This window comes from Chaetura pelagica, unplaced genomic scaffold, assembly GCF_000747805.2.
Source record: "Chaetura pelagica isolate M959 unplaced genomic scaffold, ChaPel_1.0 scaffold138, whole genome shotgun sequence".
Classification (NCBI taxonomy): Eukaryota; Metazoa; Chordata; class Aves; order Apodiformes; family Apodidae; genus Chaetura; species Chaetura pelagica.
In genome coordinates, this window is record NW_009954215.1 from 1,747,598 (window position 1) to 1,766,481 (window position 18,884).

The 18,884-nt window shown below is 36.5% G+C and overlaps 1 protein-coding gene across 1 annotated transcript in view; it reads right to left on the reverse strand.

Moving 5' to 3' along the window:
- Positions 1-18,884, reverse strand: part of PDXDC1 (pyridoxal-dependent decarboxylase domain containing 1) — a 26,147-nt gene that overhangs the window by 4,894 nt on the left and 2,369 nt on the right. Inside the window, exons 2-18 of the mRNA XM_010003215.1 lie at positions 13,695-13,768; positions 13,079-13,144; positions 12,312-12,395; positions 11,590-11,736; positions 10,620-10,809; positions 8,588-8,656; positions 7,999-8,077; positions 7,377-7,461; positions 6,462-6,510; positions 6,252-6,353; positions 5,938-6,063; positions 5,072-5,122; positions 3,874-3,937; positions 2,506-2,594; positions 2,253-2,358; positions 958-1,129; positions 195-313 (exon numbers count right to left, since the gene is read on the reverse strand). Of these exons, the coding sequence (XP_010001517.1) occupies positions 195-313; positions 958-1,129; positions 2,253-2,358; positions 2,506-2,594; positions 3,874-3,937; positions 5,072-5,122; positions 5,938-6,063; positions 6,252-6,353; positions 6,462-6,510; positions 7,377-7,461; positions 7,999-8,077; positions 8,588-8,656; positions 10,620-10,809; positions 11,590-11,736; positions 12,312-12,395; positions 13,079-13,144; positions 13,695-13,768 (1,672 nt within the window). The remainder of the gene's footprint in view (positions 1-194; positions 314-957; positions 1,130-2,252; positions 2,359-2,505; positions 2,595-3,873; positions 3,938-5,071; positions 5,123-5,937; positions 6,064-6,251; positions 6,354-6,461; positions 6,511-7,376; positions 7,462-7,998; positions 8,078-8,587; positions 8,657-10,619; positions 10,810-11,589; positions 11,737-12,311; positions 12,396-13,078; positions 13,145-13,694; positions 13,769-18,884) is intronic.

Here is an 18,884-nt window from a genome sequence, read left to right on the forward strand (position 1 = left end):
TGCTGAACTTTTACCACATGAAGTAGGGGTGAGGAGAAAACAAAGCTACAGATGTTCTTTCTACAACAACCCTACATGCAGCAGTGTAATTCTGCATTATAATGACCCAGGTACAAATGACCTACTGAACAGTATCATAGAGCCAGTAAAACCACTATTCACTGTCACAGAAGTTTTTTAAACAGTGCAGTTACCCAAAGAAAAAGTGAGATCCGACTCCAGTTCATTTAATTTTTTCAGAAGTTCTGTATTGATTTTTTCTAGTTCTTTTTCTTGTTTGTCATCATCCTTCCCATCACAGTGATAGTTGTACCTTCAAACCAAGCCAGAAGATAGAAATTTTACTTTACAGTACATACAAACATACATAGACATTTAACATGTTTCTACAGATCTCTGTATTTTATGAACCAAACCCCTCAAAATGTTACAGCGTAGATTAACAAATTTATTGGCATTAATCATTAGAGGTTTTGGGGTGGGGAAGGCTGCTGCTGCAAGCTTAACACAACAAGGTTTCCAGGGAATATGCTGATTATACCTCAGGTGTTTTGGCCATACAGAATCCTTCCCAGCAGACAGTATTAGAGGATCAGAACAGATACTAAAAGGATTTTATTCAGTATATTAGTGAATATCATTATAGATAAAAATTTAATGTATAGAGTAGGATGCACTTGCGTATTACATGTCCATCTAACAGATTCACATGGTGCTTACAATGTTAGAACTGTTGTCCTCATTTTGCTGGAACAGCTCTTCAGCTTTTCTTTTAAAAAAAAATCTCAAAGTGAGCAATATTAAAAAGGCATTTTTTCAAAATGTACTCGAAAGCTTCAACTTTGTGCAAAGCCAGATCACAAACAATACATACTAATCACCACTAGAGAGATCACATACTCCTTTCTGTTAATGCACAGTCTATCCAAATACATAAAGAAACACTGAAAAATTTACCTTACAACACCTAATCCAGGCCAGCTGAGATCTTCAATGTATAACAGGCCTATGGTTCTTCTCACTTCTTGCTCAAATTCCTCTCTCATTTGCAGTGTACTTGTCAATACTGGTATCTTCATTTTTAAGCAGTCTACTAACTGATCAACATCTTGTATTTCAGTTCCTAAAACTAAAGAGCTAATGTGTTGGTGTGTGATAAAAGTGAACAGACACACACATAGATGTCTGAATAAAATAAGTAATCTGTAAAGAAGCCACTCTAAGTCAATAATAAATACATAATTTAGAGATAGTATTGAAATGTCTTGATCTACCATAATAGCGTTTTTTTCTGCAGTTATCCACCCATTGATACATCAAAATGGAGAGAGGTACAGATATAATAAAAACAAGCTATTAAAAAGGATATTCTTATGTTTTAACTAACAAGGACAATACCCTTTTTCATTACATCAGTAGCTATCATCAGAAAAAAATCTCCTCTTCCCATAGCTAAATAGATAATAAATTAGCTTCCATGCTGGGTTAAAAAAAACAACAAAACAGTTAAAAAATATAATCATGGCATCATCAAGTAATTTTATTCTAAAATCTGATTTTCTATGTACACCAGGATCCTCTCAACTCAGTGTCAGGTGTTCTGATAGCCTAAGCTATTGATCCCACACAAGCTAAAAGGGGATACTGTGCATCACCCTGAGCCCCAAGATGCTCTGTGAATCTGCTGAGTATAAACCACATATGGATATGGTGCCGGCTTAAACATGAAATGTAAGACACTTTGCAAAACACATATTTTAACTTTTTTCCCCTCCTACATCATTAATTATAGAAAAACCTAAAAGCTTAGTAAATAATTATTCCAGATCAGTAGCTGTATTTCAAACACAAGCACCACGTCAGTTTTGAAACATCTGTGTAGAAAGGTCAAGCATCTTCTCGTATTAAGTGGCCGAGAGAAGGAAAGGTAAGGATAGATTTCTTTTATAACTGTCAGAAACGAAGTGCTTCTCCCCTTGCTTCTCCAAATGAATAAATAACTGGTCTTTCTCTGCAGAGGTAGTGAGGCAATGTCACAACAGCTGAAGTACCTCTAACACACCCACTACCAAGGCACAACGGAATGATAAAGCCAAGATTTTTTTGGTTTGTTTTGTTTATAAACAAAACCCTCACCATAGGAGAATATACTGAAGAGTTTCTTGAGTATATCTGCTTTAACACCAGGAGATGCCTCCACAATTCTAAAGCAATTCCAGTTTTTACAAGTGGCTGAATTAAGGAAACATTACCTGCAGAAGTCATTAGTGGGCTAAAACGCACACACGTGCCTTCATCTTCCAGTTCTACCACATCAACTCCGCTGGCAGGAACTAGCTGAGCCAGCTGCTCTCCCAGCTGAGGGGATAAGGCACAGTTACAGGAAAGCACAGAGCACACCCCCTGCACTCGCTGACTCAGGCTAGACTCTTCCTATAGTTAAGGAGCACCCCTGGAAGCATCCCCCTGTCATTTCTTTCTTCCTGAAAAGGCATCCATTCTTACCCACTGATTGAGAGTGTCATAAACGTCTCTTTCGTTGCTTGTTAAAGGGTGCTGAATAGCTGAGGCCTGTGCAGCATGTGAGGTTTGATCTGAATCCAAAGATACAAGAATCACAGAAGTGGATTTTTATTTACTTAAACAAAAGGCAACCTAAAATTTAGATAAAAGACAGTTACATTTTCTAGGTAATGCAACACATCTACATGATGTACTGGACCTCCAACAGACTAACAAAGACTTTTTTAAAGGTATGTTGAACATGACAAATACTAGAAATAAAACAGCTGAATGTACTAGTTTTAAAAACAACTAACAAAATACTTCTCTCAATTTGAGGTTCAAATGCCCCAATTGTAAATAAACCAAATATATTCACAAAACAAAATCCCATCATAGCAGGCTGAAATATTTTATTTGATGCATTCAGCTAGTTTTTTTCTAAATTGAGTTTTAATTATAATTTTCTGTTTTAAATCACACAAAAATTATAGTAAGGATTTGAAGGTCAATTATATACATGAAACATGCAGAAACAGCCAAACACTTTATGTCCTTATCATTCAGGTGGATGGCTTCTCCCTAGTGCAGCTTTTCAAATAAATCCATCAACGTACAAAGCAATCCATCAAGTCACTGGACCAGGGTGGATATGTTTACTTTTTAAGTGCAACCAATTAGATTAAAATGAAAACCAGCCCTCACCCATGCCCAACAGAAAAATCCACAGACAATTAAACACTCATAACTGTTTTCTAGCAGCCTTTTGCCTCGTCCCAGCTGGGCATTTCTCCACTCTTGGAGTGTGCACACACAAACAGCACAACACTGAGAGGACAAAGCAGGTCCAACTACGGGTGCTCTGCTCAGAGCCACATGTGGTGTGGCTACTGTACACCCACAGCAGCATTCACAGAGCTGTTTGTTCCTCCTGAATTCTGCTACTTCTGAAGCTATTGCGACAGCAGTGTCACCAGTGAAACAGAGAAACAGGGTTCCTGCAAGCAGCTACTGGAAGTTTAAAAGGAACAAAGCCCCAGAAAACCAAGATCCTCCCTCATCGGTTACACTCAAGCACAAACTCATGGAGACTTCCAGCATCTGCTCTCAAAATCAAATGCAAATCTCTCCTCACTCAAGCAATCAGAAAATGACTTGTTATGAAAATGTATAGCCCTGCAGTCTATAAAAAAAGAAGCTATCACATGTATAGATTCTACCACTAGATTATGACCAGCCTTCACAACCGTTTTAAAAGCATGGTACAATGGAGAAGCGCACTACATAACATTTATCTCATCACATTCATTTTACAAACCAGTAGTTTAAAAAACTGTAGAGATGGGTTTTGTTTATAAACAAACCACATACCTCTATTTGAATATTCCCGGAAGAACTTGAAAACCACCACTGGTGAATTCAGTTCATCTTCAACCTTAAAAAACAAACAAACAACTGATTTATTTTCAAATAGTTTTTAAAGATTTAACACTGTATATAATGCCTTAGACGGATGAGCAAAGCAAATAATTTTCACAGCAGTAACAATGTTCATACTCTTTCAGTATTAGAAGTTAACTCTTCTGTAAACACAGGAAAATAAATCATTATTCAGTTAAAGCAGAAATGTATTGATTTAAGGTATCCATAATTAAAATTTCGGTACTATAAAGCAAGGAACCTAAGCTTGTTCATTAGCTGGTAGACTGCACTAAATAGTTTATTTAGCTTTAAGTATTTCCAGACATTAACATAAAAAAAAATAAATCCTGGAAATGGCTCCAGAATTATTAGAGTGTATCAAGAAAGTTCTAGCAGGAATAACAAGATTAGAACTGATTCTGCTTTGGGGTTAGGAGAAATAGATCAGGCAACTTCTGAAGGCAATCTAAGGTTACTTGTTGCCATCTGAAAAATGCAAGATTTATTTCAGTAGAAGGGAGAAGTGCTACAGTAACTTGAATTCCCAAGGCCACTAATGCTCTTAGAGAAGCAGTTTTTATAAAAATGGTTATTGTCACTCAGAATGATCCATTTCTCCAGAAAACTTAGCTTTCAATATATTGTCAATTAAAACGGGGGTATGTGTGTGTGGAGTAAAACCACTAAACCCTATTCAGTAGAAGGTCTCACAGAAACAGAATTTGGAATGCATAGATTAGATGTAATTTTAAAACCATTTAAAACCTCACAGTGTCACCTCAATTGCAGGGTAAGATGCAGCCAGAATGCATTAGAGAGGCTTATGGAAACTAGTTTATAAATGTATTGCTGAACAAATCCATGTTCTAAATGGAATTAAATCAAACTCTGGAAACAATTTCTGGATGCTATTCTGTCAGCTCCACTGAGCACGAGTATACAGCAATGGGACAAATACAATCTAGAGGTCACACACAATCAAGCTACACAATTCCACTGAACACCAGAACGTAGAAAGATACCAAGCATCTTCAAAACAATGGCTATGACTGAAGTTATATTTTTAAATTTTATTTTTAAAATATTATTTATCATTTAACATGCAAAGACTAAGCTATACAACCAAAATATGAAATGGACACTGTACCGAAGTTTTAATGAAATCCAGGTTTTTCAAGTTTTCCAGCAACCTTTGACTCTAAAAGGCCACAGCAGAAGGGGGAAAAAAAGGAGACAAACACAGTTTCAGAAGTTGAGAATTAGTCTGAAAAACCATTAGTCACTGCCATAATTTCTATTTCTGAACAAATCCCTAAGACCCAGACATTCATCCAGTTCTTACTTGTAAATTTAAAATGTGATTTTCATTACAGTGGAGTCATGGTGTATTTGTTGACCAAGTTCCACAGATATTCCAACTTTGTTGACTAACTAAAGCACAGCATGTAGCAGAAGAGTTAATTTTCTCAAAGCTACCATAGCAACTGGTTATGATGGCTTTCTAAATTATTTTCATTAGAAAATACACTCTTGCGTTGTGATTTATGACTATTAATAGACTATGATAAAAGCTAAGATCAATTTTAGATGCCACAAAATCTTAGTGACTAATAATACTGCCACTCTTTTAGGTCTTTCATGTCAATTGGATTTATTTACAAAAACAAATAAAATATACAATCTAATAGGAAGAGCATATCCCTCCCTCTAACACTTTACTCCGCTTTCCTAATTTGTTCATTACACAACATGAACCAACATGCTAAACTGTCAACAACAGCAGTATTAGTAGTTGATTGTCACAATAATCAAAACGATGTGTTAACAGCTATTACCAACAAATTCTTAAGTATAACAGTGTTCTGTGGTAGCCACATGGATATCACTTGTACTGTCATTGCTATCTAACCTGAAACTGTTTCATTAGAGGGCGAAGATGCTTAAGAACAGTCTCCAGCCCATACTCAAACCAGCCAAATACCCATAACCCATGTGCCAACAAGCTGTTCTTACTAGTTGTGAGGCATGTTTTATCCTCTCCACAATCCCATCGTGGCCCAGGTACTGCAAGGAGAGCCACAGGGGCAGGGCACGGAGCTTCTCTACGGGCTGACTTGATGTCAGCCCAGCTGCCAAGGACTGAAGAGGAAAACAAACAACAAACAAACCATTAACCTTTCCAATTATAACATTCTTGCCTACTTCTGGAACATGTCACAGCTAAAATAGGGGAGCTTTTGCAAATTATAATTTAGATGCTTACCAACAACAAGATCAAAATTAAAGTCTCTAGATCTTGAGAATAATGACTGAGAAGTTAAACATACCAAAGATGGATCGTCATGTCTGTAAAGTGTCACTGCAGGCACAGCTGGGAGACCCAGCCAGGAACCCAGAGTAAGAGTCATGCTGTCACATTTTGTAGCAGCCTGAAGTTTATGATAATAAGCAGAATATAAGATATATATTTTTTTTATTAGAACATGACCTTAAAATCTAGAGCATGCTATTAAGTTTTTAGATGTAGTAAAACGTACCAGTACAGAAGAGGAGACGTATCCCAAAGCCAAAGTTGCCAAATTCACACTAGAAAAATAAAGTGATTTTAGCACATTTAAAATATATATTAAGAGATAGCATTTTAATCTTCAGTTTAAATATTTCATGTTGATGTGCAAATGGGTGTAATTTTTGTTCATATATTTTTCATTAAGAAGCAACAGATGTTGCTACTTGGTATTCCAAGACTGAAAACCCAAAAGTAAAAATGCATTTCAATCTAAAAATGTTTCAGTCCAACCTTTGGGGAAAATCACCTCCTGAAGTTCTGCCCACAATTCAGTATCATTTGGCATAAAAACATAAATAGCATACAGACATAACACTATACAGTGAACAATCAGAAGAAATAGACTCTACTCCAGGGCAAAAAAAAATAAATAAAAAATCTTAGATTACTGGAGTTTTTTCTAAATTATTGATTTTTTTTTCCTCTTGGTTTAGTCCTCCTCCCAGTTTTGCTGCACACTGCACTTGCAGCAGCCTTCTTGACAACCTTCATTCAAGTGTCATCTCTTCTCCACTCATTTCATTCTCTTTTCTCATTCTTAATAATCACTGTATATTGTCTCCTCTGACTTGTCGTGTGAGGTCTTTTTATTCATATTCCAGGTTATTCAAAGCATGGGCAGATAAGATTACCATCTGAGTAAAAGTAACCACTAACCTATGCTGAAATAACCGCTCCAATTAATTATTCCTGTATATGTAAATCTGTATCTCATAAAGTGACAAAATTATAACCATATAAAATGCTTCATATGACAAAAAAAAAAGAAAAGAAGATGGTCCTATGGACCTCTGCTAGCTGGTTAGCTGTACAATTATGTGCTGTCCAGTAGTCAGACTCTACATTAATATAGTTATACAGAAATAAATTTCAAGTTTCATACCCTTCTACATGAAGCCACATATTGTACTGCTCACAGAGTTCCTTCAGTCGGCCAAGTTTATCTGTGTGCCCAGCACCTGGTGTCCCTTTGTTGAAAAGAAAAAAAGGTAATTACAAGGAATAAGGATGCAAACTGGGACACTACGTGAAAGGACCTCTTGTATTATTGTCAGAAAAGTCACACAAGAGCAGGAAAGAGGATGTTTAAAAAGAGCCCACTACAAAATATTTGTATCTAATGAACAAATGGAATTCCTGAAAAAAATTACAGATACTGTTTTGATTGGCAATATATGTTAAAGATACTTTGAAAAATAGATGTCCAAAGTGTAAATGTGAAACTGACTTTCACCAAGAAATTTGCATTCACTAAAGTAAGTTCTAGTCATATGAATATATCATGTGTCATAAGCAGAACTGTAGCAGGAAAATCCAGCTTTAAAACAGTTAAATAAAACCCCCTATAGAGAAGTAATTGTTGTGTGATCATTAAGGTATTTCTTTATACTTCTTGACATGCAAGTACTAAGCTGTTGAGAAAGTGTATTTTTACTTTGGATTATATATATATATATTAATGAAATAGCATGCATTTGTTGTTATTGTTTGTTCATAGCACCTACCAGCATTGGCCACAAGCAACAAAGGCAGTTTTCCAGACTCAACATCATCTTTAATCACTCTGTCCAACAAAGCAACATCCTGTTAACAATAAGAAAAAGATACATAAAATGTTTCCCAAACAATACAGAATTGTTTATGCTGAGCTGGAAAAACAAATTAAAAGTTGAAATGGACAGGATTCTGAAGTTCTAGAAGACATTCCTAATGTCTTTGTGGCTTGCAGTTTCCTCTTCTCTAAAGTAAAATAGCACAAAGGTCAGATAAAGCATTTGTGAAAAATAAACCATCATGTAGCTTGTAAACAAACCTCCAACTACATGTATTCAAGGAATGTTGGACAAAAAAAAAATCACCTTAGTATATGCCATTAAAATATCTTGCAAATGACAAGACCAAGATACAAGCTGCTTCCTTGTTAAGACTATTTCAATCTCCAATTTGTACCTCTGTAACATAAAAGACCTGAAAGCTGAAAAAGGAAGCACGTAACAAGCTTTTCCTAGAAACATACTTAATATTCATTGAATGCGGGTTTAAAAAAAAAATTTAAAAAATGTAAAAAAGAGCTCTTAAGAAAGACAAACTTACCATTTGATGTTGAGATCCAAACATAGTGTTACAAGGCACCCGACACATGCAAGAGAGGGGTAACCCAAGCTGCAAGGAAAATGGAATTTCAACGGAGACATCCTTCTTTCAAGTTCACAGAATTATATACAGTGGCACAAGAAATAGTAGCATGACAATACACAGCTAGGTATTACATTATAAAGTTAATTTTCTGCTAAAACTTACAATCAAATTAATAGCAAAGAATGCCCAGGAGAAACTGGAAAACACAACAGTCAGCTTTTGGTTAGCAGGTCAGCCACCTTCAGTGTTTCTAATGAGACACCTGTGCTCTGTACAGCAGCCTAAACTCAATCCTTTTTCTTGGCCACCCCTGCAACTCATACGTACTCCGAGCAAATCTGGGCTTTGTGCATGGGCCACATGCCATTGGAGGGTCAGTCAATTCTCTGCTGGGGAGTAAGCAATCTGCCTACTTGATCATACAGCTCAGCTGACTACTCATGCTGGTAAGTCTGAAATTCTTCCCTTGACATGGTGCCAAATTCCAGATAACTTCTGCATCATTAACATGAGGGGGAGCTGGGAAATCAAGGTCTCTTACATGTTGATCTTTAACTTGAAAGATCACTAGACAAGTGAAATCTAGTTGATCATACTCATCACTGAACAGAAGGTTCAGCAAATTAAAAGAACTACAGAATAATTCTGTTTTAACCTTTTGTTTAACAAAAATTGAATTAAACATCTGACTACTCAGTTTCAATTGTCTGCTCTTCAATATACAGTACTTATAAAAATCTAAGATAAAATGCTGTCTCTTTTAAGTTCAGTGACCACCTAATATGGAGAGGTTAGGTTACCTTATAAACAAAAGGCACCACTGTTATGAGCAGTATGTACTTCCATACTCAGACAAAAAAGGCTCCCAAAATACTGGTTCTTAGCACTATTTCTCGTATCAAAAACTGTAGGTCTGTGATGACATGCAACACTGAGCTTACCAAGGACACCAACCCATTCCAATGAACTTTTACCACCTACTTCCCAAGTAATTTTGGCCAAGACAAGTTCCATCTATGATACCATTTCCATTTCTCTGTAGTCTACATTTTTAATCAGCTAGTAGTACCTATGCCTGCCTTCTCAGGGCCTTTCTGTTCCTCCCACTATACTGTTGCTGCAAAACACAGACTATAAATGCAACCTGGAAGTATCTTTTCCAGACAAATGGTTTTAATTTAAACATGTGATCCCTTTCAGCTATTGAGGTTACCCCCAGTACAGACTTGTCTTCCTTTGCCCCTGTTTTGTAATTATATTGGAAGTTACAATTAATAGAGGATTACCAACACACAGTATAACATTTTTGTATTACTACCATACTTTGGCTAGCATCAGTATGGTTTCACCTCAGACTCCCTTCTTTCAACCCGTTTTGTTGCCGTTTAGTCACATTTATATTGTTTCTACCATGAGGAAGAATACATTTTCAAATTTAACGAAGTTATGCTTTTCCTAAAATAAACTTTTTTGAAGCCAAAGCTCAGTCCTCATTCTTCAAAATGCCCCTTTTTACACTGTCTCATTAGGAAGACACATCATTCTAATTTTTAGAGACATAATTTTTATAAACTACAAAAATCTGCTATGTCCATAAAAAGGAAAAGAAGAGATGAGGATGAAGGCAGTCTGCTCATAAACAGTGATCAAGCTAATGTGTAGAAGGAACAGGAGAGCTGCACAGAGAGCCTGCTCAGCCTGCTTGGGGATACATGCATTCACTCAGCATAGCAGGATTAGGAGAAATCTGGAGGAAGCTTCACTGGTAATTGTGGAAGTTCCAGGCAGACACATGGACCTAAAGGAAAACATTCACTGGCCCCAACCAATTTCCAAGACTGCTTCCAGCAGCGTACCAGACTAGAGTGCAAGTACCAGTCTCTCACAGGAAAAATCTAAATATATTTCTAAGATCCAAATTTCAAGTAGGCAATATGAAGCTAGGTAGGTTCTACTTAGAGCTAAAACCCCAACTGATTCACTTTACCTGATTGCAGAGAGCTCGGCCCAAGCCTGTTCTAGCTGCCGAACTAATGTATATGACAGGCTGCTTAGAACAGAGGACATTAAATCCTTCCACTGTATAATCTTCATAACGTGTGTGAATAACAAGTCGACAGATTTTTAGGAGACCTTCACGATCATCTTCATGATAATATGCTGATCCATTTTCATACCTGCAAGAAAAGTCAAGTAAATGTGACCAACAAAACCAATAGCCAGTTTAGTGACTAAACTGACCGGCAAGTTTTATTTTTATCACTTCATCTTTGACAGCACTAAAAAAATAAAATAAATCTTCTTTTCAGTAGCACTGGCAAGACTTTCTGAAAGATAGTGTTATGAGGAGAAAGTGGCTGGGTTTTTTTGCTTTAGGAAGAAAGACAGGAATTTTTAATCAGTGAAACCCCACCCCAACAGCTCCCTGCAATTGATTTCCATTACTCTTCTCTCATGAACAGTTTGAGGTATCTATGGTACATGATGAAATGGGCATTTATAGAAAATTTCACTGTACTGTATGTTTCAGTAGTGTCACTTACCATACCTGGAAAAATAAACTAGATCCAGGAAGAGGAAAGGAGAAGTTAACTGAAAACGTCTTTTAAAAATACAAAGAACCTCAAGCCTCAGCAACATAGCATATGCCTCAAGAAACAAGAATTTAGTTGAATGTTTCACCAAATGTATGTCTGCAACTGTACTTTGGGCCTTAGCTCCACCATATAGCCTTTATAAAAGGATTTTTAAGGCAACCATGTTACTGAAGTTCCTGCCATTCAACAAGAAATCTCTTTTTTTAATATATAAATGATGTGATGTGTTTCAGACCTTTCAAAGAATATTTGTAACTTCGTGGCACAGTGGTTTCTTTTGTTGACAGCCTCAGACCAGTCACACATATTTTAAAATAATTATCACTACCTAGTCAATATATAAGTTATTCAGTGACTCACCTGAAAAGCCTGCAGAGCCAGAGAGTAGTATCAGAAAGGATCCTTGTTGTAAGTTTTCTCAGTCGTTCCCTGTCCAGTACTGATATATAAGCAGCCAAACTATGTCCCAGTAGAGCCATGTGACCCTGTTCACCAACATTTTGAAGTCTGCAAGCCAGGACAGAGTAGCTGCCAACTCAATACAAGTCATGAACATTACAGTAATTTTGGGTTTGCATGTTTTTACTGCAGAGTGGCAGAATTTGTTGACATGCAATTTTAAATATTTAGCAGAGAGAAGTACAGTACAGCACAGTCACCTTCCCGCCATTGTGTATTAACATACTAAAATGCCAGTGTAGACAAAAGCACTTGCACTTCACTTAGCCTAGTTGGTTACAATAAAACCACAGCTTCTTTTTTAGCCAACCAGATGCCAGGAGGGGGAACTAAGCACCTTATCTGCATGGGGACCGTAAACTGCATTATACACATACCTTTCTCTCCTCATGCAAAGAAAGCTCAGAAGAATTATTAATATATTTACATTAATAGTTTTATACTCTTAAGAAAGGCAAGCCTAATGCATTATTCTGATTCACTATATAAGTTGCCTTTAAAAAGTTGCATGATTGCACAACATCTTTCCACTTTAAAACACTTAAATGTGTAAGTTCTGTAATAATCAGAATTTAAAACAAAATCAGGTATTTTCTACATACAATAAATCACACTGGATTTACCGGTAGGCCTGTGAAGTTTCCTCTTCCTCCTCTCCATGCATGAGGTTCTGAACTAACTGAAGTATGCTCACCATATCCTGGCCACTGTCATACCAGGGAGCAGAAAACAAAAACCACATTAAAAAAAAAACCAGCAAACAAGAGTTAAGTACCAGCATCTAACAAATTTGGGACACTGCATGGTAAGACATGAAGACAACATGGCATTGTTACAGAATGCTGAGCATAGCAACAAAAAGGGCTCCTTGCTCTCAGAAAAACAGACAATGAATACAAGGTTTCTGAATCTATTAACTCAAAACCCTACTTAATTATAGTAGGACACTCCAGTAATTATGAACTCAAGACTCACAGGAAAACAAATCGGCTGAAATGTGAAAAATTGAACTGAAATATTTAACTTGACAACATTTGCTACACAGCAATAACTAAGGATCCAAATTTCTCTTCCCAGGATGCAGCTTCAGCTCACAAACTCAGCACATCTCTTAAACAATTACCTACAAATACCAGTTTCTGGCAAACAAAAGCTACATTAGATTGCTGACATCATGCACTCCAGAAGACCCACAACATTTCAACTTGTATAATTCCAATTAAAATTTACAGTAGTATAAAAACTTGCACTCTGATAGTTTAATTTGCTTTTTAATCTTACAAAAGCTAATTCAGTGTCTCCATTCAACAACAGATTAAGTTTATACATACAAAAGACTGCACGAGATTTTGCAATACAAGAGCATAATGTAAAAATTGTTGGTGCCTACCTGCCTTGGAGTGGACCAGGAATATCCTTCCGTGCATACTTCTTTTCATTTTCCTCCTCCACTTTTCTAAATTAAAGACACAAAAATAATCAATTTTTTAGTATTTAGTCAGAGTTTTGGAGCATCAAATGTGTACTTCACTTTGACTTGCAGGAATCCATACCGGCATGTTTGCAATCTATTTCACTGACAACAGTTTAATAAATAAATCAGATGAGACTAATACAAATGCTTAGCTCAGACTGAATTAAAGAGTTCCTAAGTTCTGGGGTTTTAGTTCTTTAACAGAAAATGCCAAACTTACAGAAGAGTATCACATATACAGGAATAAAAAGTTGCTTGCACAGCAACAGGGAAAAAAAAAAATCAAACATCTTTGAAAAAAGACTTGCTGGACTTGCTCCAAATATGGCAGAACATGCATAAAGACACATACACTTGTTTTTAAAATCTCACCATTTGAGAAATAATGGTGATTGGTATACTGTAAACTTCAGAATGACAATATGACCTTAAACTACTAGGAACATGAGTTCTTTCCTGCTTAACAACAGTGACATTAATAATTCTCCTCTTAGCACAAACTGTTGTTTTTGTAGTTGTCCTTTGCACATACCTTTGATTGTCTTCTAGCATCTTCATTGCTTCATTCAAATTCTTTCCCATTTCTGCTAGAGTAGGGTCGACCATCTTTCAGGGAAAAAAATAACTTTTACCAAAAAAACCAAACTCATTTATTTTACTACTGTCCCACAACATCCTCAACAGAAAAGCATGCATTAGACAGATTGTTTTAATTAGTGTCTGTATATTAATTTAAAAATAACAGTATTTTGTATATCCTGAACTTGAAATACACATATTACTAACCTAAATTAGCCCGAAAGAAAACTCAATTGTGATGTGAATTTTTAGATCTAAATTTTTCCCTGACAAAGAAAAACAGATTTTTTTCCCAAATCTTCTTTAATTTCTATACCCTTTTGGAGTCTGATGGATAGTAAAAGAAAAAGCATCAAAAGGCAAGAAGGATTTGAGAAGCACCCAGGTGTTCAAACGGTGGATATTAAACTGTATTTGAAAAATAAATGCACCTTGTTATGAAGGCAGAAGGGAACACCACTGATAAGACCCATGACATTAGACAGCAATAAACTTTAAGATATTCAGGTGACCCTGTTTAAGAGTGTCTTCTCCCTCTGCTTCCCAAATGTGTGCATAGATTCCATAAATTCAACATCAACGCTTTTGCAAAAGATTGGCCCACATACCAAAGCTTCTAGTAGTTAACCCTGTAGACTGCTGCTAAGGTTGGGGGATACAGGGGCAGGGATAGTGGCTGTTGAAAAATTAAATTTAAAAAAATATTACACTTGCTTTGGATAAGTTTATCACACTATCCATGCTGCAGGAATATAATAGCTTGTCTGTTACAGTATTTGAGAAACAGTATTCCTAAAGGCCTGCACACACTTTCCATCACTGCTGATGGAAACGTGCAACTGTTGCACCCATGCAACACAAGCAAATAGGTTTGCTCATGCAGATGGGGACACAGAAGCAAATTTAATCACAGAAGGTAGTGGGATTAATTTACATGAGGATTTTACACTTCCTTTATCCGGAGGACTGATCAAGAAAATATCAAGTTGAAAGTTGCCATATGTTCAAAGACTATTTTTAACAAAATATTTAGAGATTTAACTCATATTATTGCAAGTGGTAGGTGGCTGAATGAACCAGAAGCTAGGCATGGTCACACTGGATCAAACCATGCTTTACAGCTGTCTGTATTCCCTTGCTTTAGAAGCAACCAGTACAAATGTTTAGGGGATAACAAAAATATTTTCCCACAAGGACTCTTGGCATTTAGCAATAAATGGATTTTTACACTTCTGGCTTCCATAACATACAATGGCTGTAAGGTCCACAATTTAATTAAGCACTGCATGAAAAGCAGTTCAGATATTAAAAGTTCAAGAGCTCATCACAGAGATTAAAAAAAAACAACACCACAACACACAGAGCAAGCATTGGATACTCAGAATACAATATGTATATATAGGTAAAAGAAAAATCTAAATACGATAATTGGCAATACTTCCTTATGTTTTCAGTGGTTTCCTGAGTTGCACCTCATCAAATTCTGAAAAGAATTGTTACTTGAGAAATAAGTTTTGCGCCTGGGAGACTTTAAGGGAGTAACTGACTTGACATAATTTACTGATTGCCACTAATATGCATACTTTAATTCTGGTTGCCATAAAACATGATCAGTAGCTGGAAGGTAGTTATTTTCTTGAACCTCCCTCAGCATCACATGCAAATATTCAAATAGATCTGTTTAGTTGAAGACACAAGAGGCATTACAAAAAGGGCTTCAAGCTGCTTTTGTTTGTTATTAACACCAAATTCACGTGCTGGAATTGCACCAGATGTTAAAACCTGCCTGTGCTTCCTTGTGACTCATCCTGTCTCACAAGGATGCAACCCTCTGCCAATAACATGGCAAAATAAATATATAAAATACAGTTTTAAAAGTCATAAGAAGTTACGCTGAGCTCCAGAAAATGAAATTGAGCAAGTCTTTGAATTCTGATGTGGGCTTAATCGGAACATTAATCCCTTCTGTACTGTTGTGGTTTTTTTTCCTTTCCAATTGCTAAGTGGACATGTAGTAACTTATTTTCTTCCTTGAATTATGGGAAGTAAAAAACCCCTTTCACAGCTACATACTGAATTTTATCTATGCTTCCTTCTCTGCTCACATTAGTAAGGGCATGTAGGTGAGAAGCAGAAGACTATCTCATTTTAAGCAGAAAGAAAAACAGGTGTGGCAAAGTTGCAACAACAAACCATGCGGTTAATAAAGTTTTCTGAATACACTTCAGACACAAGTAGTACCTTGCTTTAGTTTAGTCTGTAAATGGGCTCACGCCTGTATAAAATCTAATCAGTAATAAACAGAGTACTTTTTTCATGTTCTTGAACTATTTTTAGAAAGAAATTGGCATTCTTGAACGCCTCCTGAAGCACAGGACAACACACTTTTTGAGGGGGTAAAAACAGCTACATTAGATAGTTTATTAGCCTTAGTTTCTGCACCCATTACTTCCCCTGGTATTGTGAGATCTGGCTCTGGTCAGAGTTAGATAAATCCTCTGACCAGGTGAGTTACATGACATGCAATGTCCTTTCAAGCTCTGAGAAAGCACCAGCCATAGCTTCTTCCTTCAAGGTGCCCATTCAACAACCTGACACCTTCTGTCTCCTTAAGCTCTTGAAAGATTCTGATATTCAATATTTTGCTTTGATCTTTATCACTTGTTGCCTTCAAAATGTCTTAATCCAATATACCAAGGTTAACTTGCAACAGGTGTGATTTGTGGTTACTTCCCTATTTTGTAACTAACTGGTTTTTAAGTACTTTGAACTGTAAACTGCTTTTGGTTTTATAGGCAGTATGTCTCACCTTGGGGTCACAGGCAGCTGAGGAGGAATAAGGGGCCATTGTCTAGTTGTGATAAGACTGAATGTTTATTACAAATTCAAAGAGGAGAATGTTGCTTCATGTACCACTGTTTTACAATCTTGATTTTGCATTTCTGTAGCCTGTATTTCTAATGTAAGAAAGGGACAATTTTAAAACAGTCTGCATAAACTACTGTGTGTGCAGAGGAACTTATAGGTGTAGCTCATTCAGTATTTCATGAGATATATACATCGTTTTCCCACTATATCATTATATTTGCCTTGAAGAAAGCTTTACTATCCAAAACCAGAGAACTGTTCTCAACAGTAAATTAATCTCAAACAATACCAGTATTCTTCAGCCAAAAGAATACTGTATTTATTGTCCAGGCTAAGTTTTAGATAACAAATTAAAAAGCAGCCATTTCCGGACAGGCTTGAATAAAAACAAGTTTACAGGTATTTGCTCTTCTATCTCTATCACTTCCCTGCCATGCAGCAGAATCTGCACACAAGCCTGCTGTTACGAGTTTTGGGTACAGTTACCAGGATGTTGTCACCATTAACACAGTAACAAAAGACAAAAGTCACAGGTTGAGCAAGAAACCAAAACAGTATTTCATATTTAGTGAAAACACTGCGACAGAAACAAGTTACAAAGAAAAAATGTCCCCTATTTTACCATCAACAAAATCACCTTACTTGAAACTTTAAATGTTAAAAACTGAAATTTAGCACAGGTTTCCAGAAGAAATTAAAATTTGCATTCTCCTCAAAAAAGAATTCTGGATTTCAAATAGAATTCATTCTATATATACACCACTTATGACACACAATATTCACACATCAAAAAAAGCCCCTGAAACATTTGATAAAAGGAAGATAATTGGCAAAACTGAACTACGAGGTTGCTGGTGTGCACACCTGTGTGTCAGATTCTACAACAATTTTCCTCACAATCCTATCATGCTAAGTTTTCAGTTCTTGAGAAGTTTCTCATCTGCTAAAAAAAATAATCTTTTTCTATGTGCAAGAACCTATTTACTGTAGTCATCCAATGTCACCATCTACTACAGCTAATTAGGTGATTCTACCAAAATGCTTTCTTCGTTATGAAAAATACAAGTTTGGAAAATGTTTAGTATCAGTTTAAAAGTACTTATCACTGCCATCTCAATAAGCTACACATATAAATATATAAGGAGAAAATCCATGATTCAAATAAAAGAGAATCTCAGATGTATTATGAGAATGCTTAAATAAGCACAATGTAAGTGGACACACATTCTCTGAGGATAATCATATCCCAGCTTGGATGAATTTCAAATTTATTTAGGGATAAAACTTATATATCATGCTCAAGACTAGATAAAGTGGAGATTGTACCATTATTCTGCATGAGTCCCATTGACAAAGACCATATTCTATACTAGTATACTCAATTAAGTTTTACTTAAGAAATTAAAACTTCTCAGAACAAGCTGTGGCCACTGTAATCAGTTTTGTAACTAGTAAAGAACTTCAGCTTTTTAAAGGTTACCAAATACTCTTTAACACTGTATTCATGTGATTTGTAATATATCAAATATTTTTGCTACCAATTCATTAACCACATCAGAAGGACACTTTCTCAATTTCCTTACTGTTCATTTTGCTAGGGCACATCCTTTTTAAAGTTCTCTAGCAAATTCCAAAGATCACATAAAACTGAACACGCTCTGTACAGTAAATGATTTGAAGTGGAACATCTCTTAAGCATACAAAGTATAAATTACTTCAAAGGTATACTGTCCTAGAAGACATACAACAATGCTGATAAAGTATGTATAAGCAGCCACTCCATCCTCACATCTAGAGCAGGTCTTTGAGCAACAGCAGGTGCCACGGCAGCCCACAGAAGTGTGGTAGGTTCCAGACTACAGGATCCTGACTGACTCACAGAGACCAAGGCAAAATAAGTTCTGTCAGTCACTTAACAGTTTTACAGAATCAATGTTTGCTTTGTACAGTACACTGGACAGAAAACAGCACACACAAGGCAGCAAACATCTCCAGTATGAAACAAACAAACAAAAAAAACAACCAAAAACGGTCCTAAATCAATGTCCTGGTACTTATTCAGAGTTTCAATAGATGCAGCACAGCGGTGGCACAGGGCGACGAACGCCAAGTACTGTGACTGGGGAGTGGGACACGCCTGTGGGCTTCACTGGTGTCTCAAGGCTTCCTGAGAACAAGTTGACTCAGGCCCGGGTGACACAGCCCTCCTCGGCGGAGGCGGACCAAGAGCCCCGGCGGAGCCACGACACCGCCGAAGCGCTGGGGAAGCATCACC